General features: G+C 36.6%; 3 protein-coding genes across 5 annotated transcripts; all 3 read right to left on the reverse strand.

The window, feature by feature from the left end:
* Nucleotides 1–446: 446 nt before the first annotated feature.
* On the reverse strand, nt 447–2,250 carry LOC110706514. Its single transcript, XM_021884433.1, has 4 exons — nt 2,047–2,250; nt 1,270–1,951; nt 720–1,180; nt 447–635 (listed from the first exon to the last, which is right to left on the reverse strand). Exons 1-4 carry the CDS (start codon nt 2,248–2,250, stop codon nt 447–449), a joined length of 1,536 nt encoding a protein of 511 aa, XP_021740125.1.
* A 3,991-nt stretch (nt 2,251–6,241) lies between these two features.
* Nucleotides 6,242–13,083, reverse strand: LOC110706600 (dnaJ homolog subfamily C member 2-like). The gene is made up of 2 exons (XM_021884541.1): nt 12,844–13,083; nt 6,242–8,611 (listed from the first exon to the last, which is right to left on the reverse strand). The coding sequence occupies exon 2, from the start codon at nt 8,517–8,519 to the stop codon at nt 6,522–6,524; it is 1,998 nt and encodes a 665-aa protein (XP_021740233.1). The 5' UTR covers nt 8,520–8,611; nt 12,844–13,083; the 3' UTR covers nt 6,242–6,521.
* A 3,302-nt stretch (nt 13,084–16,385) lies between these two features.
* On the reverse strand, nt 16,386–21,115 carry LOC110706601 (putative pentatricopeptide repeat-containing protein At3g15200). 3 transcript variants are annotated; one of them, XM_021884543.1, is made up of 3 exons: nt 20,624–21,115; nt 18,840–18,871; nt 16,386–18,749 (listed from the first exon to the last, which is right to left on the reverse strand). In XM_021884543.1, the coding sequence occupies exon 3, from the start codon at nt 18,645–18,647 to the stop codon at nt 17,025–17,027; it is 1,623 nt and encodes a 540-aa protein (XP_021740235.1). In that variant the 5' UTR covers nt 18,648–18,749; nt 18,840–18,871; nt 20,624–21,115; the 3' UTR covers nt 16,386–17,024. The 3 variants fall into 3 exon arrangements, with proteins under 3 accessions (XP_021740235.1, XP_021740236.1, XP_021740234.1); XM_021884544.1 differs by having other exon boundaries at nt 18,836–18,871; XM_021884542.1 differs by having other exon boundaries at nt 16,386–18,871.
* Nucleotides 21,116–22,139: the final 1,024 nt, after the last annotated feature.

Consider the following 22,139-nt stretch of genomic DNA (forward strand, 5'->3'; position numbering starts at 1 on the left):
AATTAATAAACTAGCCGTTATCAGAAATGAAGGCTATAAATCTTCGAGTTCCATGAACAAACAACAGCTCTTGAACATCCAAAAAAAAATATTGACCACGAAGAAGCTTGCACTGCATCAAAATCTCAGTCCTAGGTACCTGTGAACATGAATTGTAAATGTTTGTAATTTTTGTACAATATGTAGAATTTACGAGAAACTAACAATCTGTTAATTAGGTGACATCAGAGATTGTAATGCTAAAAATGAAAAAACCTAGGCTGTCTGTATGTGTTAAGTGTGAAGTGTGGGTTTTTTTTTTGCATTTGCAACTTGTGTAATTGCCTGGTTTGTCCTTAGGAACATGGCAAACTAAATGTATTTGACTAAGTAATGGTGGAATGTAAGAGTATGCACTGATGTTATGAATAAAGTGAAAGAATGTAGTACCTCATTTGTTTTGCTCTCTAATTTGCTTTTGCTTTTCCTTTTGCCAAATCTTGTAGTGCTTGTGATGATATAGTTTGTAATGCTGCCTCTGGTTGTGATTGGGGGAAGGTATACTCCTGAGAGAATGAATATACAGTCTGCTGCCCTTCATTATCAGAGTAAAATGCAGCACCTCTGGACTGTCTAGGCATTTGTGTAGTAATTGGCTGCAACCATTGAAAGAGTAAAAAGAGTATCCCACTGAGAGTTATAAAATAACAAGTAAATTTGATAATAGATGGAAAACTTACAATTGCTTGTCTTTGGAAGCCATTAGGGTAGGTGTACACACCAACCCCTCTGTTGTGCATAGGAATTGAAGGGGCAGGGTCAGTTTGGGCTTGACTAGATGTGTTTGGAGCTGTGTGCCTTTCCCTTGGTGCATTTCTGCATGTGACCTTGTTGTGCCCCTGCAACCCACACAAGCTGCAAGTGATCCTAGCCCCAGTCTTCCTAACCTTCCCCTGTATAATCACCTCACCAGCAAAAGGTCTTCTCTTGGTTTTTGGCCTATTGTGCACCTTTTTCAGCTCAGGAGGGGTGATAGTACAGGTACCAACAGGCCATTCTTGTGGACCATTTAATGGCTCAAGTTGGTGGTCATAGGCTTTTGCATGGTAGTGTGTCTTGAAGTAGTCATTGACATACTGCTCTGGTTGCTCCACTTTATTCCAAATGGCAACCACCCCTGTTTGCAGGGAATGCCACTCACCTGCCATGCATTACATGAGCATGTTCTGTCCACCAAGTTCACAACATACTTGGTTTGGGTAGCCCCATCCCTAACTCCATAGCAGAAACCACCATCCCAAAATGCATTCCAGCCCCTAGCCCAGACCTTGTGTTTCTCAAGCTGCTGTTGAATCCTAGGGCATAAACTCATATCCCTTGCTTTGATCAAGCCCCTCTTTTTGTGTAATCTTTCCATTAGGCTCTCTCTAATGTCCTCTAGCATACTGATGATAGGCTTGTGCCTCCATTTAAGTATGTATGCATTGAAAACTTCAGACATGTTGTTGTCTACACTGTCACATGAAGCCATTGGAGTGTAGAAAGCCCTACACCATTTTTTGTAATTTCTGTTCAACAAATCCTCTGCAGCATCATGTGACAGCTCTCTCATCACTTGTAACTTCTCAAGAAATGCATTCTCAGTGGTGGATTTGGCAATAATCCAAAATTGCTTTTTTAATTCCAGGCTGCCTCCAAAAACCCCCCTGAAATTGCTGTAAACATGTCTAGCACATACCCTGCTCTCAGCTTGAGGAAAAACCTCTTGGATTGCTGCAATTAACCCCTTCTGCTGATCTGACATGAAAGTGTAGCCTGCCCCTTCACTTGTTCCTAAGTCAGAGCCTAGTAGGTGCAGGAACCAGCTCCAGGTGTCAGTGCTCTCAACACCAACAACAACCCAAGCTAATGGGAACATCTGGTTGTTCCCATCCCTACCAACAGCTACCAATAACTGCCCCCTAAAAGGACCCTTGAGGAAACAACCATCCAAAGAGATGAAAGGTCTGTAGCCCTCTAAAAAACCTTTTCTCAAAGCCTCAAAACAGATGTAATCCTATCAAATACATTCCCATTCAGCTTGAGTTTCACTGTGTTGCCCTTGTTGCTTCTTAATATCTCAGCTGCATACCTAGGGAGCAATGTATATTGCTCCTTGTACTCCCCAACAATAAGAGCCTTCCCTCTTCTCCTTGCCTTATAAGCCAAGTACTTGCTGATCCTGATTCCCCACTCTAACCACACTGTCTCCATCAGGTCATGTAGCCTCATGTATGGGTTGACTTTAAATTGATTGTGGTAATGATGTGCAATCTAAGTTGGTGTCATTTTCCTAACCTTACATGATCTTCCACAAGTATGCTCACTTACATGTGATTTGACACTGAACTTAGTTTTTTTGGTATCCCAGGAAGCCCAAATTCTCCATGGACACCCTTTTTCCTTGTGGTCACAAACTGCTCCCACTCTAACCTTATCATTCTTAAAGAAATTGAAATTTCTGCCCTATGTAATGTCCATGTTCCTAAGAGCTTGTTTGAAAGTTGATGTGGATCAAGAGGGAAATTCTTTTGAAGAGCCAATCATATTGGTTTTAAGGCCAATAGGGTTCGAGCTTGGAGTAAAGAATCAAGAATGGTTAACATGCGCAGCCATTGAAGAAGAAGTCAAGGACCAGTTGGGTTCCGACGACGGCAGCGGCGGCGACGCGCCGATCTGGGTGCCACGCGCCGGCTCCATAGCTCCGGCCTGAGTCCAGCTACACGGCGGTGGGGCGCGTGTTGATAATGGCGGCGCGTGAGGTGGTGGTTCGGCGGCAGTACGAAAAGAAAGATTTTCCTAACTTAGTTTTTTCTAGAGTTTTTGCTTGCAAGTTTTTACCTTTCACTTGAAAGGGTTTTTCTTGGTTTAAGCAATTAGGAATCTTCTTAATTTCTGTTATTTTATTTTAAAATAATTTCTAAGTCAATTAGGAATTGTTTTAAGAAGTTTTAGGTTAATTAGAACTAGTCTTGTTACTAGTTTCCTAGTTCCATTAGAATTGGTTCTCCTATTCTATCTAGGATACTTGGGGATCAAGGCTAGGGTTTTTTCCTAGTTCGAATAGACTTAGGAATAGTTAGTTTTAGTCTATAAATAATGTAATTTTCGTGATTTTAAAAGAACATTCGAAAATCATTAAAATTCAAGTTAATTGTTTGTTTTGCTTAATTGCTTACAAATTCTTTTGCTAGTTTTCAATTCAAGGAGTTGTTTTGATAATTAGAACGTTCAATTCTTAGTTCTAGGAGTAGTCTAAGTTTTGTTCATCAAAGTACTTAGTTCCAGGAGTGGTCTAGGTAATTTGAGAGGCGTTGAATTCGTTCCAGGAGTGGTCGTTTTCAAAGTCATATCCGGTTTGTTATCTTTAAGTTGTTCGATTTTCTAACGAAATTCGAAGGGTTTGTGTTACTTGTGTGATTTTAGATTCTTTATTAAGTTAAGGGGTTTAAATCCACATCAAATTGGTATCAGATTTCAGGGGTTTTTGATCGTTCAACAATTCGTTCATCAAATCGCACTTGTTCTCGGATAACCAGTTTTTCTGTCAACTTCAGAAGGCTCGTTCTCCTTCAGAAAGTTGTTTGGTTCTCAAAAGTCTGTCCAGGGTAAAAGGCATGAATTTTGTCAATGTCCAGTTCTTTCTTTTTGGATTTGTCATACCTATGGGATGGTGGTGCAGCCAAATACCCACAATCACTGTCATCTTCATCCTCATCAGGGTTGCCTAGATCATCAAACCCCTCAAAGTCACTCCCTATTTCACTCAACCCCCTGTCCTGAGCTACCCTCCTTAACATATTTAGCTCATCATCATATGCTATCACAATGTCCTTGTCTTTAGCAATTTCAGACCTAGCCTGCATAACCTCTTCATCATCAACATCAGTACCCTCACTAGCATAGTCTATGTCTCCCTTTTTCTCCTTTCTAGGAATAGTGTCATAAACTCCATCCAAATTGTTACCTGCACCTGCCTGCACTTCCTCAGGTTGTTCATCATCAGCCTCATAATCTTCTCCATCCTCTCTAGTTAGGTAACTAAAAAAAAAAAACCCCTTCTCCCTAAATTGCCAAACAATGGCCTCTCAGGTTCTTGGTGCTCTGTGTATATTCTTATGAGTTTGTATTGTAAAAGTAAACTAAGGAATGGATCAACAATTTTCTTTTCAAATGACAGGTACCTAATTCCAGAGTTGAAACCCTTCCTAGGATCTAAGTAATGAATCTTAAAAATGTCTGTGTACCTCAACCCATCAATTAAACCCTTTACAAAATCAGCATCAACATTTTCAGGAATGTCCTCATATACATTAATTTTACCACCAATGTAAAAAGATTCTTCACCAATTTGCCATTCACCACCATGGTGCACAACCAAACATGGTTTCAAGTCCATAATCTGGCATTACCAACACATGAACACATTCTTTAACATGCATGATATATTATCAACAAAGCAAAATAAATAAGGATAAATAGCAAAAACATCAATGTAAGAGTAACAACATCATTCATTTCATTCATTACTCCAAAATATTTCTTTACATTAGATTAATCACTAGGCTTCATTTCATTACATACACTAACATCATCCAATATCCCTACATGAAGCCTAGTGAAACTGATTCAGCACTGCATACATTGTCATAGCAGTGACATACCCAAAAAAAACCATAATGTATGTCACATTCACTCACCCTTCATACATTTCAAGCCATGACAATGGCAAAAACCTACCTTAACCTTAAACCTAAAAAATCATAAAAAAACCTTAACAAAGCAGCTCCTAAAACCAAAAACCAACTAGCTGCACAGAGCCCACCCCCAACCCCCCAACAACAGCCTACTCCTCCTCCTTCCCAAAGAGGAGTGGAAAGCCGTCGAAGTAGACGGTCATGTCGTTGTGGATCCAGGCGTGGAAGTCCCTCCCATCGTTGTAGATGAGATCATTCAGAATCCACTCATTGACAGACGTCCTGGGTCCGTAGAAGGGTTCGAGTCGGGCAAGGTGGCGTGTCATCCACCACAGACGCCACTTACTGCAAACCTTCTTGACAGTGTCCCGACTCTCCCAATCAAGCTTGGGGAAGACATGGAGGACGAGCAAGTCGGGGTTGCTGAAAATTGGGTGCGCATCGAAAAGGGCGTCCATACCTAAACAAATTAAGGGAGTTAGACACCGGCTTTCTCAGGTTTACAACTTACTCTGTTTCACAAACACCAAAATCCTAACCATCGACAACAATTTCTACCCACAAAAACCCCAATTTTGATAATCAACCACAATCAACACCAAACACAAGCAAATACAAGACGATGACAACAAAAAAACCAGAAAAAATCACAACAAAAAATTCACCCAAAAAAGGAAAAACCCAGAATATACTCTGTAAAACACACCATTACAGACAAATTTAAGACGAAAAAGACAAAAACAAAGAATATACCTGCCGGTGATACAAGCTGGTCCAATTTCGCTTTCTTGGCTGAAGATTAGCAAGCACACTCCCACATTAATGGCGTCGAGGAAGGGCGAATTTTTTTTAGCTGAAAATGGAAATGATGATGACAGGGAATCTAGTGAGATGTGGAGTATATAAAAAGGCAGAAACCTTTAGATTTCTCGCGCCAATTGAGAGTAATGATGATTTACGTTTCCCAAAGTACAGCTGCTTAATTTTTTAATTTTTTTTGTTCAATTGTAACTGATTTGCAAAACGCAGCGTTTCCCTTATATGCTCATCGATTGGGCCACGTGTCGTCAATCATCTCCTTAAAAAAATGAAGCTTGCAAAAGAAGATTCATGAAAAAAAAAATTACAAATTCTAACATCAAGTCCCTAAACTTTTTGGTGACTCAACATCCCTCAACTTTTTTGATGAGTCAAGGTCCCTCAACTTTTGCTTAGTCAGCAAAGTCCCTCAACTTTTGGCTGAAAAACACTAAAGTGAGTGGTTGAGGGACTAAATTGGTGAAAAAAGTTAAAGAGGGACTAAAACAGCTTTTATACGAAACTTCAAGGACTGTATTTATGTTTTACTCAATGAACACTGGAGGCTGAGTACTCTTACTTACTCCAATACTGCATATTAATGCCATAACTCAACTTTTGTCGTTCGCTCCTCTCAAAGATCAAACTCGGAGCAATTTGAGCAAATGGCACCTTTTTCATATGATGATTAAGTATAATAATAATAAAAAGAAAATGACAAATTTAGCTCGACTGGAAAACATAACTAATCTGATGGTTACTTAAAAAATGAAAGCATAAATATATGATCAGCGTCACCTGTAAGTTAATGGATGGATAGGCCTTACAAAAAAGAATCGCTTAATCAGTCAAAAAAATACGTACTACAGCTTGTACCAATACCGCTATCTGCCAAGTGACGAATCCTCACTCTAGCGTAAGTAGCTTCCCTCAGCAAAACTAAAAATATTGGACCAAAATTATGTTGATGATGATGCATCAGATAGATACCAAACAACTTGGTAAGTTCTAACCAGTAGTTTTCTTGCTTCGGAAAGTCTCCTTGAGTGAAGCAAATTTCTTCTTGCACTGATTCATAGTTTTCCCAGGGACAGCAGTTGCAACCCGCTCCCAACGCTGAGGTGTTTCCTTAGGAAACGTTTTCAAGGCCTGAACAAGAGCTCTCTCTTGAACAGAAGACCACACATCTGGGTCAGATGATCCCGAAGAAGCAGCTGGGCTATCTGTCGATGATGGTGCATTTGGAGTATCTGTAGGGGTTGTTGAACTACTAGCATCAGCCCCAGCAGCAGACCCAGTATCAGTCCCATTCACAATTGGAACACCTTGGACTTCTTCTCTAGTACTAAGTGGTGATGAAATAGTTGCCGCTGGTTTCCTTTTCTCAAGGAACGAATCAAATGCCTTGGAAGAGTCTGGCTTCTGAAGAAGAACTGATTTTGTAGCCTTCAGAATCTCTTCCACTGATCTACCAGTACCAATATACTCGGAAATCACCTCCCATCTCCTTGATGTCCCTTTTGGAAATTTTACCATACCTTTTCTTAAGAGATCAATTTCTTCCTTGGCCCAAGGCTTTTCCTTTTCCTTTTCTTTCTCTTTCTCTTTCTCTTTCTTTTCATGGCTACTTGATGAATTCATGCTTCCATTAGCTTTCACTGCACCAGCTTGTTTTGGTTTTGGGTTTGGACTAGAACCGGGACTCTTCTCATCGTCAACCTGACCATTCAGAGAGTTTTTAATAAATTTAACCTGTTCCTCTTTTTCCTTCCCCTCTATCTTATCACATAGGCCCCTGAGTCGCAACATGTCAAGTGACATACAGAGAGTTTCTATATCATCCCCAGAAATATCAAATACACGATCAGATGCAACTTCAGCAGCAAGTGACCGAAGACGGGTCCGTTCTTTACGCAGGAGTTTCTTTTCCTTCTCTTTTGCTTTCTTATTAAGCAAAGCAGCTTCAGCAGCTTTTTTATCTTCCTCCTCTTTCTTACGCTTCTCCTCTTCAGCAATTCGTGCAGCTTCTTCCTCTTCTAACTTCTTGGCTAAGAACTTGGCTTCCTTCTTCCGCTTCTTCTCCGCTTTCTCAAATTCTTTCCTCTTGGCTATCCTGGGATCTTTTTTATAGGCATTGTCAACAAGAGAGCGTACCCGAGTATATTCTTCTTTCCTGGCTTTCTCACTTAGCTTTGCATTTTGTCTTTCCATCCATCTTTTATGATCCCGAGATTCTGCTTGCTCAAGGTCAAATTCATCTGCATGCGGAAATTCTCTCCAGCTTTTAAAGGAATACCAAAAATTATAGAATTTATCAACCTCGTCAAATGAAGAATTTTCATCTCCCAGTGAAGGGGCAGGCTGGTGAACAGACCACCGGCTATTCCTCATAAAAGCTGGACCAAAAACTTTGAAGAAATCTTGAGGTGCACAATCAGTGGGGATTTCATCATCAAATTCATCAGTTGAGTCATACATCCTTCTTTTTTGAGGGTCTATTAACAACTCATAAGCTTCTTGAATGGCCTTAAAATGGTTTTCAATTTCATCCTTCTTTGCTAGCTTTGAAGCTTCAGTTTCTTCTTGCAGAAGGAGTGCAGCTTGTTTGTCAGGATGATATTTCAAAGCAACATCCCGATAACTCTTTCTTATCTGCTCCTCAGTTGCAAGGTATCTCAAATGTGCCAACCCCAACAAAGCATAATGGTCTTGTTGTTGTTTACCATCACCTCCAGATTTCTTCTTACTCTTACCACTGTATGACTCAAAAGAAGGAGTAAAAGTTTGCTCTTTATCGTTTGATGCACTCTGATCATCATCCTTGTCTGAAACTTCTTCACAATGGCCAGAAAGTCTAAGAGCAACAGCGTGAAAAGAATGGCCAGCAGGTTCATACTTTGACACCTTTAAAGGGAGACAATTTGAAGAAACATACAGTGGCTTCCCATCTTCAAGCTCTTGTGAGTAGGATATAAGTCGAACATTACTCACTTGCTGGGCCATCATTTCTTAATAATGGCCCCAATATCAACAAAGAACGGAAACCACCAAGGAAAATTCCAAAGATTACTCAGCTAGCAAAACCACCAAACTTGAAACTGCAATTATTCATTAAAAAAGATTTTAAGTTTCTGATAGCAAAAAATGTCTATGAAAAGACTCCAAATAATGTTTAAGCTAAAGATATACAAGGTCACATTGATTAACAAAGAATTCCAAAGAACAAGGGCACGTTTCCAGTTAGCACAATCTGGAAAAAAAAAAAACATATATTTATATCTTTTCTAACCAAGGTAAAAATCTTAGCTGCACACAAATGCATAACACTCAAATCTCCTCCCTGATACAATTATCAGATAATATCACTAAAACCAATCAAGTATAAAATTGGAACAAAAAGGAAGATAAAAAGAAATACTATCAGCCAACCAAAAAATGTTAAAATGAACAAAGTCCATAAGAAAGGGTAGCAGGAACACAAAGTAACAGGTTACAAAGCATTGGGGGGGGGGGGGGGTAACAGGAAGATAACTGTGGCAAAGATGGCTACATTGAATAACGAAGATGGGTTTCAGAGAGCACAATGACAGACAAAATAATTTTCCAATATTTTATCTCAGTTTCAAGTAAGATTCCAAAGCACTAATTGATGCACAATCTTCTATAACTGAGCATCGTACAATTTCAATACTAGTAAAAATCCATATTAACTATGCAATGTTAGTTGCTTTGTTGTAAATCATTCTTTTTGTCTACAGACATTATTCATTTTTTTTTTCAATCACTGAGTTCAGCACTGAACATAATTTATTTTCAATGGAAGGAAAAATAGGAATTATCAACCTAGTACATAAGCTACAGTCCCAATGTATAGTGATCCATGATCAAACCAACAACCCAAATTTCACCTTCTGTTGAAGACTATCAGGCAGTCAGGCCTACCCATGCCTAAGCTGCATAAAAAGGAATTTAATCTTCTACCTTTGCCCCCCCCCCCAGGCCCCCATGATGCGTTTATACCCAAACGCTGAGGGTTTTCTTTTGGTCAATGTTAAACTCAAACGGAGCTAACACAAACCTATGCTAGATTTTGATCAATCGGAACAAAACCAAGCTTGCTCAATCAAATGGATCGAACAAACAAACTTAATTCGTAAGTCTGCAATAATAAACTCAAGAAAACTATTATTTCAACTATGAATAAAAATTACAAACTAATGGCCTTTTATAGACTAGAGTAACCGACATAAGATTCCTACTCCTAATAGGACAACTAGACTAAACACCAATTATAAACCCAATATAACTAGGACCATATAGCTAGTAGGCAACAAGCTGCCAATGTATTACTAAGAAACCAAATAGGAATTAACTTTCTATATTTCTTAAATAATTAATTAAAAGTAAGCTAAAACTACTACTCTAATTTAGTCTACCTTCTCGCCAATGTCGTCCCATTGGAGTACTACCAAATTAAGATCCGTTCCTACTCTAGCCCAAAACGACCCTCCGAGTAGGCCACAATCCAATCCAACGATAATAGAAGCCTACTTGGATGACATGTAAGAGATATAGCCTTATTGACCGCTTGACCAATTTGACTCTCTAAAACTCCTGCATCACCCCACTAACCCAAAAAATAAAATAAACTAAAAAACTATGCTGTATACTTTTTAAGGCACCTTCACTGAAAACTTAAAGAGCCACTATGAATCATCCAATAAACAAGGCAGGGGTAAGACTTGGATTATCCATTGAACATAATATTTGAGTAAAATGCTTTTGCTCAATGAGATAACCTTATACTGCACAAAAAAAAAAAAAAAGTTTAAAACGATCAAATTACTTTCTTATGTGCTCAATGAGATAACCTTATACTGCACAAATCGACGCTATCGCAGTAAAAGTCTAACTGAAGTTATTGGAGCTACAGAATCACAAAAAAAAAAAAAAAAAAAAAAAAAAAAAAGTTTAAAACGATCAAATTACTTTCTTATGTAAAATCCCTTTTGGAGTTCAAAGATATGAACACAGGCACACAATCAACAGTGCTGCAGTTCACTCAGAGTCCCATTTAAAACATTAAGTTTATAGTTATCTATCCCAAAGCTCCTTCTAACATATATTGGGATTCAACGAGAAGATTCTTAAAATGAGGATTGGTATGCAACATTTTCATTGAATATGCATATCTTTTTCAGCTAATTGAGCATATATTGATTCTGAAGCCTGTATATGCAAGAAAAGAAAAGAAAAAAAAAAAAAAAGGGCTCTCGGGAAGGTAAAAGGCTATGATACATAGTGGGAAGCTAAAATTCAATTATACAACTAAGCATCTAATACTACAACAACAACAACAACAACAACAAAGCCTTAGTCCCAAAATGATTTTTTATCTATCATTATATACTACTTGTTTCTAGTATATTATTAGTAATATTTAGTAAATAATAATAGGAAAAAAAGACATGCATATAGAGTAACCTTTTTGCCACGTAAGTGTACATAAACAATCCCATGTTTTATTATTTTAAATACAAGCTCACCAAGATTCGTGGAAGATTGATTCATCAAGGAATAATGGATAATGCCCAACTAACCAAATTACTTGAAAGAAAATCAATCTATCAATCAAATCCTTAATCCCATAAGTAAAGTCGGCTATATGAAACAAATTTAATAATTCTGTGTAGTCATCGACCAAAATCTTCCTCCTCCATCCCTTGCGATCCAATGTCTCATCCTCAAGCAAATTCATATACTTCATATTCTTAACTCCTTCCAATCAAGTCATTTTTGGTCTCACTCTCCCTCGTCTAACTACTCCAAAGAAAATAATTATAAAAAAAAGAATTGCAACATCAACAAATGCCCGTCAATAATTTTTCCTCCAAAGATTCTCACTATACTGGAATCAAAGTGGGATAAGGTGATTAGGTGGATTAGGATCAGATTATTAGCTATCATGTTTCCTGATACTTATTTAATTAATTTTCTCAATTTCTCATTCATTCCTCATGGCAGTATTGCATAGAATCACACATTATGATCATCAGAGAGAGTTAATAACTTTGATTATCATTGTGGCAATTTGTTAGTAATATTATCCCTCCATTGTTGCGCAGTACAACCTAAAAGACATTGACTTGCTGACAATTCATTGCCGTCTTAACTTCGCAACTTTCCCAGGCTTTCCTAACAATTTAAAGGAGAAACAACAAGAAAGACATTTTCTGCCATCTCCTTTCTATCTTCGGGATTCCAGGTTAAAAAGAATGGTAGGAGGGTTCATAAACTCTCTTTAAAAATAAGAGCTCTTCCTGCCTTCCCGGTCAATTACAATATGCCTAAGGGCCTGATCACTATCCCATCTGACACTAAATTAAAATTCTAGCCAAAATGTTTCCTGCTTCATAATTTAAAAGGTAAGCTGCCATATTATTTAGAGTATGTTTCCCACACCCATGAAGAATTCTTATGGTAAAACACATGCTTCTCTAACATTAGGAAAGGCAACCTCAGAGTCTCAGACACTGATTCAAAAGCTTGATACCATTTAGCCTGTTACAATACCTACTAAACTACATATATATACAATTACTCTCACAAACAAAAGAAGATTCACTTAAAGAACAAAATCCTTAATCATCACAATATGTAATTTACCACATCAAGTATCCTTAGTCTAAACATCTTCAATTTTCAGAAATGTCTATAATCAACCTGATTACAACCACCAGCAACAATTACCACCGCGCAAAACAAAGCACAATATCTAACACATCAAACCTAATGCTGTCAACCCAGCAAATCTCACTTCGAAGATTAAACCGCCATACTAACATTCTATAGAAAATTAGAAACAGAACAAACACAAACAGCTACAAAAATTAAATCGGATATGGAGCAACCGCCCCACGCCGAATCCTAAAATCAAGTACCTCTTCATACAACTGACAAATCTTAACAAAACACAGCGCAATAAAACATATAGTATACTGTACAAATATATTCATCTCGAAGAACTATAATTCTTCCAATATTTTCGCTCTATGTCGGCAACTATGGTAAGAGGATGTATAAATCAATTTAATTACAAACAAATTGGCTTGATTGGTACATGAAAAACCCTAATACGCCAAAAAAAAAAATCACCAGATTTTAGCCAAATTAAACACAAAATACCCAAAAAATCTCCGAATTCGACCTTACAGTAATCAAAACATAAAAATTGAACTTAAATCATCAAAAAAACCAAAATATAAATCGTTCATATCATAAAACATAACAACAAAAACAAATTAACAAAAAAAAATAGAGAAAAAAATACCTTGATTGAAAGCAGAGAGATCGCAGCAAAAGTGGAGATAGAAGGAAGAGAAAGCAGGCAAAGAAGGAAGCGTAAAAGGTAAGAAGTTGAAGCTTTGGTGAAGAAGAAGTATGAAGCTGCGATTGGTTGCGAGAGTTTGTGAGAGGAGAAAGAGGCGTTTTCTCCTTACTGGTTTGTGAGGTCTGCTAGGGTTTTGTTTAAGTAGCAGTCTTCTTTTTGCTCATGTTTTTTAGAGGTTTACTACGGAGTTGCCTTCAACTTCTTCTATCACAAATTAGCGTATGCGTGTCAATTTTTTGTGTCACGCCATTGTTTTTTAGTTGCAACGTTTTATTCTTTGATTAGGTTAGATTTGTAAAAACAAAATAAAGGTTTTTTTACACAGTACTCCTAAGAGCACTCTCACTCATAGTAAAAAATATGCTTATGAGGAGAAATTCAAGGTAAAAATCAAAAAACATGTATCCCACTCATGGGCAAAAAAATAAATGCCCACGAGGAAAATCAGAAATGCCCAAGGCCATGACATTTTTGTAATGCTACAGTAACTTGTGTACCCACTAATTAAATATAAAAATAGCTATTTTGACCAATTTAACATATTTAAAAACAAAAATAAAAATTATCAATGTTCATAATTTATTTTTATCTATAAGTAGACACCCATTTTGTTATATTTTTGTGCACTTCGAAAAATCACATTTTTCTACTTAATTTGTTATTACTAAAATTTTACTTTTGTTGTGGGTTTATTTTAGCCCATGAATATGTGAGGACTTGTATAAAAAAAACGCCCATGAAAAAAGTGGGAAAAGAGGAGTAAGAAAGTGGGTAGAGAGAGAATGACATTTTATTTTTTTGACCATGAGTGAGAGTGGTCTAAGGTATGCACCAGTCTAAGTTGTGCCCACCTATTTTCAAAATTCCACGCTGTAACCACAAGGTACGTTTAGTGAGTACGATGTAACACTACCGTTAAGTTGTCGTTAGCTATTGTCGTTAGTTTTATGTTGCCTCACCACCAAAAACCAACCTTCACGACCCAGTCCTAACCACCCTAACACCCACACTTAGTAACCACCACACCTAGCACAACAGCCACACACAAACCACCATGAAGAAAATTGAACCCATCCCTAACCCTAACTAGCCCCACCACCATCACTGCCACTGCCGGCAACAGCTACCGGCACTCCCATCCCGACCTACCCCGGCCGATGCACCACCTTAGCCTAACCCCAAACTCCGTAGCTGATGCACCACCCTAGCCCAACCCAAAACACCTCAGGCCCAACCACTACCGCGTAAAACCACTCCCCTTTTCCCTCACCCTTTAAACGGCCAAATCGACCATTCAGGGTTTCAATGGTCGATTCCGGTTAATTTGAGGGTGAAAGGGTAAAGGATTGGAGTTTTTCGTCCATTAGGGTTCAAGCATCAGATTTTTGGTGGTTGAATCGGCGGCGAATTGTTGTTGTTGTTTCGGCGGTGCATTGGGCTGGCTGCGGTTTGTAGGGTGGGTGCGGTTCATAGGGTGGCTGCGGTGGCTTGGGTGAAGTCCAGTGGCTGGGGTGAAGTCCGGTGGGTGGTTTGTTGGGCGGGTGAGTTTGGAGGAGGGAAGCGTTGGTGGTACGTGGGTGGTTTTGCAGGAGGGAGGGTTTTTTTTTTTTTAAAAAAAAAAAATTTAAACGGATTTTTTAACAAAAGTTAACGATGTTAACTTTAGGATTAGTGGGGGATTACATCGTACACACTAAAGGTACCTTGGGGTTACAATGTGAAATTTTGAAAATGGGTGGGTACAACTTAGAAAAGTGAATACCTTAGGGATACTGTGTAGAAAAACCCAAAATAATATTATACAAAATAAAAAATGATATTATGACAAACTTTTAAATAAATCGGATGTATAATAAATACTCCGTATTGTTTACTCTAAAATGAGCAAAAGTTACCTTAATATGAATAAAAGTTACCATGACATAAATAAAAATTACAAAATATTTATGCTTTATTAATAAAAGTTACCCAAAAAATTGTAAAAATGACCTCCGATGTACAATAAATTACGGTACACCAGATGTATACAAAAATTATTCTTTTATTATACTTCCTCCGTTCTGTTAATATTGCAACAAGGAGAAAATTACGCATCCCGAAACACCTTTTATATGCTAAATATCTATAATTGTGTAAGAGTAAAAATTATAAAAAATTGATATTGTGGAAGTATTTTATGAGACGAATCCAACAAGATCCCACTTAACCATATTTTGCTTAACGTATAACTCATATTATATGGTCAAACAAGAGTGATGAATAGTGCAAAAAGTTCATTGTTGCAATATTAATAGAACGGAGGAAGTATATGGTTATTGTTATACATCATAGACAATCTAAAAGAGATTGTCTCGTGCGCATTGAGTATCAAGTTTCTATACAATTGTATTTGATTATGACCTAACGAGCTTCACCTAAATATGAAATTTATCTATTATAAGATAATCAGAAATCTTATTTAACTTCAAACTAGCCTAACCTAAACCAAACAACCAATGAGTCAAAGCTCACCCAATCGATTCAAAATTGGCTGAGTGTGAGTGGCATATGTGCTCAAATCGAAGATCCTCTTATTCGAATACAAACACAATAAAGGAATACATCAAAAGTAGGAAGAAAAAAACTATTTTTTCCTCGAATTGGTTGCTTAGTATAATATATTAGAACTAGCTGATTTTTTAAAATTAAACTTATATTTACTAAACTAGCATTATATATATTGAACTGAATATTTTTTTATTGCTTTTTTTTTAAAAGGCGGAGTAAAGAAGGCTTTAACTAGACGGCAAAGAAAATAAAGGAGTTGTTTTGTTTTTGGGTAGTTGTAGAACAAACACAATGGTGTAGGCAAACTTATTAAAATCGGGATTCTACTTTGAATCGGAAGGGGCTATCAGAATCGAATCGTAGAATCGTAAGATTCTACCGACATGCATAATCAAGACGTCAAATATAAATATAATTAAATATATTGAAATTATGAGTTTGAAACCTAATTATTGATAGATAATACTTATTTACCCATTAAGAAATCAATACTTGACAATATATATTTATAAAAACCTGTATAAACATGTTTGTTACTTGTAAGGATTTCACTAGTTCAGAAAAATATGTAAAATCGGGTAGAATCGTAAATCGAATCGTATGATATACAAGAATCGTAAAATCGTAAGATTTTAAGATATAAATCGGGATTTTAATAACAAGGGGTGTAGGTCATCTCCTAATCTCCTAGTTGCAGTCGGTAGTTTATGTGCCCTAGCACCACACCCTTATAAAAGAAAATTTAGGTACCTTTTAGATACATTTGCATGCACATATATATACTATATAGGTGCACCCAATGAGATAGAAAACTACCATTGAGTACATTTTGCAACCAATTGTATATTACTCCCATCTCTGGTTTTTTTTTATTGCACCATATAGGTTGGACACATTTGATAGTGGGAAAAAAGAGAAAAAAGGAGAGAGAGAGAAAGGTAAAAATATAAAACTGTCCATGTGATATAAACATAAACAAAAAAATTAAGTGTGAGAAAGTAAGATGTATGTTGGGTATCTGCAGTGTGAACAAAGATTTTTTATCCTAAAATAAAAACTATGCAATATTTATAAAACTTTTTTTAAAAGACAAGTGGTACAATATTAAAAGTACGAATGAAGTATATATACTTCGTAGATATTAGTCTCTATTACGAAATAGAATAATTTTGGAAAGATTCCAAGGGTGTTGAGAATTTAGTCTCAAGTATTAAAATGAGACATGAAGAGAAAGGGGAAAGGGGAAAGGGTGGCTACTAGAGTTTCACATACAAAAATATTCCCTTCGTCCCTTTATTTTGCATCATTGTCATTTTTAGACTGTGCATAGTCAAATGGGACAATAAAATAGAGACAGGGAGAGTACTAATTTATTTGATCCATAATTTGTATTAACTTTAGGTTGAGATCTTCCACAAACAAAAAAAAAAAAAAAAAAAAAAACCCAAAGATGAATCTAAAAAAAATAAAATCCATGCACCTGAGGTTCATGTTAATATAGAGAAATTCCTATATAGTATTATATCGGAGAATTAATAGACGCAACCAAAGAAAAGTTCAGCATTGCCAAAGCTTCATTGATGAGAGAGAAATGTATCTGCTCTCTCTCTCCTATGCGCATAGCTAGACTGTTTAGTATCGTTTATTTCTATACCTTTCTCTTTCATCTTGATGTTCATGGCGTCAACCAACAATTTTGTCCTGGGCTCTAACACCATTCCCTTCGATGTCATTTCTTCGACATAATCCAAAGCATCTTCTATTCTTCCTTGGTCATACCTCCCATGGATCATGACCGTGTAAGATCGCTGATCAGGTCCCATGCCGTCTCTCAACATTTCAGCCCAAGTTGATTGAACATTTTCTTCACAATTCCAATTCATGTACAACTTCAGCAGCAAATTATACGAGTCTCCTGTCATCTCACATCCATTAGATTTCATTCTTTCAAGCAAAGTCTGAACTTCCTCTGGTGTTTTTGTTGATGTTAACAAGTGACAATAAGTCCTAGAATTCGGGGAACAATTTCCACCCTTCTGCATCATTTCATCCAATAATTGGAAGACTGCCTCTGTCCTCTGAATCTTACACATGTGCTTAATAAGACAGTTGTAAGTCACCACATCAGGCTCACAGTCTTTCTCATTCATCTCCCTCAATATTTTGAAGGCTTCAGGAATTCTCTTCTTAAAACACAGCCCGTCAATGATACTGTTGCAAATTACCACGTCTGGAGTGCAACCCTTCTCCCACATAGCATGTAACAACTTTACTGCCGTACTAATTTTCCCTGACTTGCATAGTGCATTTATGAAAATCCCATACGTAATTTTGTCAAGTTTACATCTAGAGCGGATAATATCATTCCAAAATCTCTTTGTTTCCCGTAGACTGCCTAGCACACACCAACCATTAAGGATAATATTCCAAGTCTTGATATCATACTGAAACTCACATTTCTTTGAATGGAACAAAAATTCAGCAGCCTCAACATGTTTGTACCGACACAAAGACATCAAAAGCGTTTGGAAAGCAATTAAATCATTCGGAAGGCCAAACTGCCTCCTCTTATCGAAAAATTCAATTGCATCATCAATCCTATGAGCAGCAGCATACCTATGAACCACAATCCCATACGATCTCTCATTCATGGTTCCTCTCTTCGACATTTCGTCAAAAACTTGACTGAGTTCCTGAAAGCGCTTGGCCTTCCCCAATATCCCAAGTAGTTCATTGTAAACCCTAGATCCTGGAAAATAACCACTTGGATTATTAGACACCCATTTGAAGAACAAAAATGCCATTTTCCAATCTGAATGAAATCGTATAAGCACATCAAGCACCAAATCCTCACTTAAAGTCAGTCCACAATTATCAAGAGCTTTAACAAGCTCTTCATATGAACTATTTGAGAAATCTTTAAGCAAATTTTGAACCTTGAGAGCAGTCATATCAAAGTTCATTGGTAGCTCTTCAGAATTCTTATGAAGTTCATGAAGCTCTACTCTTTGATTACATAAAACTGAGTCTTCTTCAAGGTGAAAAGCACGAAACTTGACCAGGTTGGAGGGAAAACATGGAGGGCAGATGTGAAGAGAATTGAGAAACTGATTATTGGGTACTGCCCCTAGCTTACATTTGAGATCTTGTTGAATAACTCTGCAAATTGTAAGTAAATATCCAAGATGACGATGCATGGTAGTCTCCTTTGAATCCCAACAAGGATAACTGAAGTTCCAAAAAAGCAGAGCTAATGTCTTCTTATTCACCCAAAGTAAAAAAAGTCTCCCCAAGATGATCTGAAAGCAGGTGTGAGGCAGATTCAATATCACCTTCATCAGCCCAAAAATTTTCTAGTAGTGAGAGATAAGCAGTGAAGACATACATACTTGTCTGATTCTTCCAGAGACGATACATATATCTGGCAGAATTGAAGCAAATTTTATATGTTAAAGAAGTATTTACTAGCACTTAATCGACCTATTTAACCCATGTTATTCCCCATTTAAAAACAGATAAAGCAAAAATATGGAACTTAATAAATATGCTGCCATTTTCTTTCTAATCTTTAAGAATGCAAATATTTTAGAAAAAATAATAGTAAGAGGGCTTCATAGAGCTTCATTTATGATTAGGAGCTCTTCCATGTTTATTACAATATGCCTAAGAACCAAAACCAAACCACTATCCTTGTGAGACCAAAATAAAATTCTAACAGACATGTTTCCTGCTTCAAATTTTAGAAAATAAGCTGCCTAGTTATTTCAGAAGTACTTTCACAGTTTTACACATCCATGACAAATTCTTACAAAAAAAAAAAAAAACACATTTTTACGGTATACAATATAGAAAAAGATAACCCGCAGACACTTAGCTTACAGCTCGAAACTGTGTAGTGTGTACCCTGTTACAAGAACAACGAAACTACAAATATCTACGTTTACAAGTTTTGCTAAAGGGACAAAACCTTAAACCCAATCCGCAAATTACCACACTAAGTCATGCTACATTGCTACTCAATAATACTTCGTATCGTATATCAGACGACTCTAAACATCTTCAATATTTCAGAAGTGTCAATGATAAACCCGATTAAATTCATAAGCTACAATTACCCCTGCGCAAAACAAACCACAATTTCTAGCACACCATGCCTAATGTTGCCAACTTGCCAAACCAACAACTCTTGTTTCGAAAATATTGATACAGAACATATTCAACCAACTACAGAAATATAAACTAATGTGGAGCAACTGCCAAATGCCGAAGCCCAAAATCGAGTAATCATCTTCTACAACTTCCAAATTTAACAAAACATAAAGCGCAATGTAGTACAAATAGCACATTCATCTTGAAGAACTAACATTTATCCAATGTTTCATCCACTATATGTAATGGACTCAAGTCAACCGTTGATGGTGTATTCGAGGCGCAAGAAAAGGGCAGCAGCCATCGGAGCATAGGGAAGGCATTTCTTTACTAAAGGCCAAAAACAATTAAGGAGATTGAAGGAAAGAAGGGCAACCATCTTTTGTTATGTTCATTTATGGTTTTTCTTAATTAGCTAAGTAGTCACATGTACTCTCCCTAAGGTCAGCCTTGACCATTAGTTTAAGTATGATAGTTGAATCTTGTAATAGTTTCATCCAGAAATTTGTAAGGCAAACACAAGAGAGTGGCTACCTAAAGTGGCTTAGAGACTTGTAGCCTCAAGCTACTAACTATCCTTGTAACCTTTGATTAATCGTATGAAAAATCTGCCCTTCTTCCATAAATTGAATTATTACATTGCAACAATTAAACAATCCAATCTAGTCTATTACACTATACACCTCAATTGCACCTAATATCGCTCAAGGTCATTACATAAAGTGAAAGAATGCACAACAATATCAAATTACAAGCAAATTAGCTATGAAGAGTAAACGAAAAACCCTAATTCGCAGAAAATCAGTAGATATTAGGCTTTTAGCCCAAATTAACCCAGCTATTGAACAAATATAATCTGAAAACAAGCTTATTAAACTCATGAAATTAAAAATGGCATCAAAAAATGCAAATTAAATGAAATTAACGAAAAATTAACATATACTGTTCATTGTTCAGAGAATCAGTTTTTTTTTCGGACTTTCTCAAGAACACAAATTAACCAAAAAAAATTGACAAAAAATACCTTGATAAAGCAGAGAGAACGCAGCCTCAGATGAGAGAGACGGAAATGAGTGTAGGTAAATAGCGAGGCGAGAGAGCTACGGCCTTCAAGCGGCCGCAAAACGCCGGTGAACAGGAAGTATGAAGCTGCGATTCTGCTTAGAAGTTGTGTTGTGAGTCTCACCAAAGTATTTTCGACTTAACTTTGCTAGCCAAGAGGTGGCAAATAGTGATTCAACCGACCCGATTTGATCCAAAAAAATAACGCCAATTTAAATTTCGATTCATATAAACATAAAAATTAGCATAACTCATCAATAAAATAGACCTGGCTTAATTCGGACTTGTTATAGACTCATAGCCAACCCAATTTCCTGACTTGATACCTCACCCAACTAGGTTAATGTGGATTATGTGGTATGGGACTAATAGGAGTAATTCATGCTCTGAGAGACTCGACCTAAATGAATCCACTCATCCACCAAGACTTGTTAAGAATTAAAGATCTCCTCACTTGATAGAGTGACATGATCTATATCATGAATGAAAAACATCCTTAATTACCCAAATATGAATCAACCCAAACCCAAAGTAAATGACCCTTTTGTAACCTCTTGGCCTCTTGTGACTTGTCTTGATCATGTTACTCTTTCATGTGTTTTACATGATTTATTTTGAAAGACTTTGAGCATCACTTATTATTTGTCATAAACGAGTTAAATTTGATTAAGAAGCAAGTTTACACATAATATGATAAGTTTAGACAAATTAGTTTGGTTCATATACATATAATGTTATATAATTAATCTAGACACATTCCCAAAGTATTTATTATAGACAAAATAGATACAAATATGTTTATATAATTCTAAATCTATTTAGATAAGTTAGTTTTAGATAAGTTAAGTTTGAAACTTAAATAAATCAAATAATAAGTTGAGAGGTGCACCAATATTAAATTTAGCCTTTTGGCATTTGAATTACTTTGCAAAGTGATATGATGATTTTGTAATTATGTATAAATAAATAAATAAAAACAGTGTTATTGGGTTGGAATTAAATATCTAATAAGAAGTATAATTTTTTCTTCGACTTGAAGTAGGATCAGTTGATGAAAGACTTGTTCCAACTTAATAAGAGGTTTTAGGTTTGAGTACTTAAAAGGTATAATTTATGTATGCTATTAAGAGAGCTTTCCCTATTAGAAGCCTAACCTGACTTGAGTTTAGATTAATTAAAATCATATAAACTCCGAATTTATAAAGAGATACCCTCAAATACCTTCCACTGCACAAACAAAGTAATCAAGTACTCCATAATATAGTAGAGACTAAAGGCCACTTTATTCTTCGAGATGTAGAGAGCGATGGATTAATAATGATCATTCTCAAGCAAGTTGAACTAATTTAAAAGCCAACAACATATATATATGTAGCATAATCAAATGTGACAATACATGGATAGCCCTTTAAAAGTTGGAAACCATGCTTCTTTAAAAAGTCCTTTTCTACGTACCCAAGTCAAAGCAAAAGGGTGTC

This window comes from Chenopodium quinoa, unplaced genomic scaffold (assembly GCF_001683475.1).
Source record: "Chenopodium quinoa cultivar QQ74 unplaced genomic scaffold, ASM168347v1, whole genome shotgun sequence".
In the NCBI taxonomy this organism is placed as follows: domain Eukaryota; kingdom Viridiplantae; phylum Streptophyta; class Magnoliopsida; order Caryophyllales; family Amaranthaceae; genus Chenopodium; species Chenopodium quinoa.

Coding starts and splice junctions, on each gene's coding strand:
- LOC110706514 (XM_021884433.1), bottom strand. CDS start 2,250: ATGAGGCTACATGACCTGATGGAGACAGTGTGGTTAGAGTGGGGAATC. Junction 1,181..1,269: donor GAATGCATTTTGGGATGGTG/GTTTCTGCTATG, acceptor AATGCATGGCAG/GTGAGTGGCATTCCCTGCAA. Junction 636..719: donor GCTTCCAAAGACAAGCAATT/GTAAGTTTTCCA, acceptor CAATGGTTGCAG/CCAATTACTACACAAATGCC.
- LOC110706600 (XM_021884541.1), bottom strand. CDS start 8,519: ATGATGGCCCAGCAAGTGAGTAATGTTCGACTTATATCCTACTCACAA.
- LOC110706601 (XM_021884542.1), bottom strand. CDS start 18,788: ATGAAGGTGATATTGAATCTGCCTCACACCTGCTTTCAGATCATCTTG.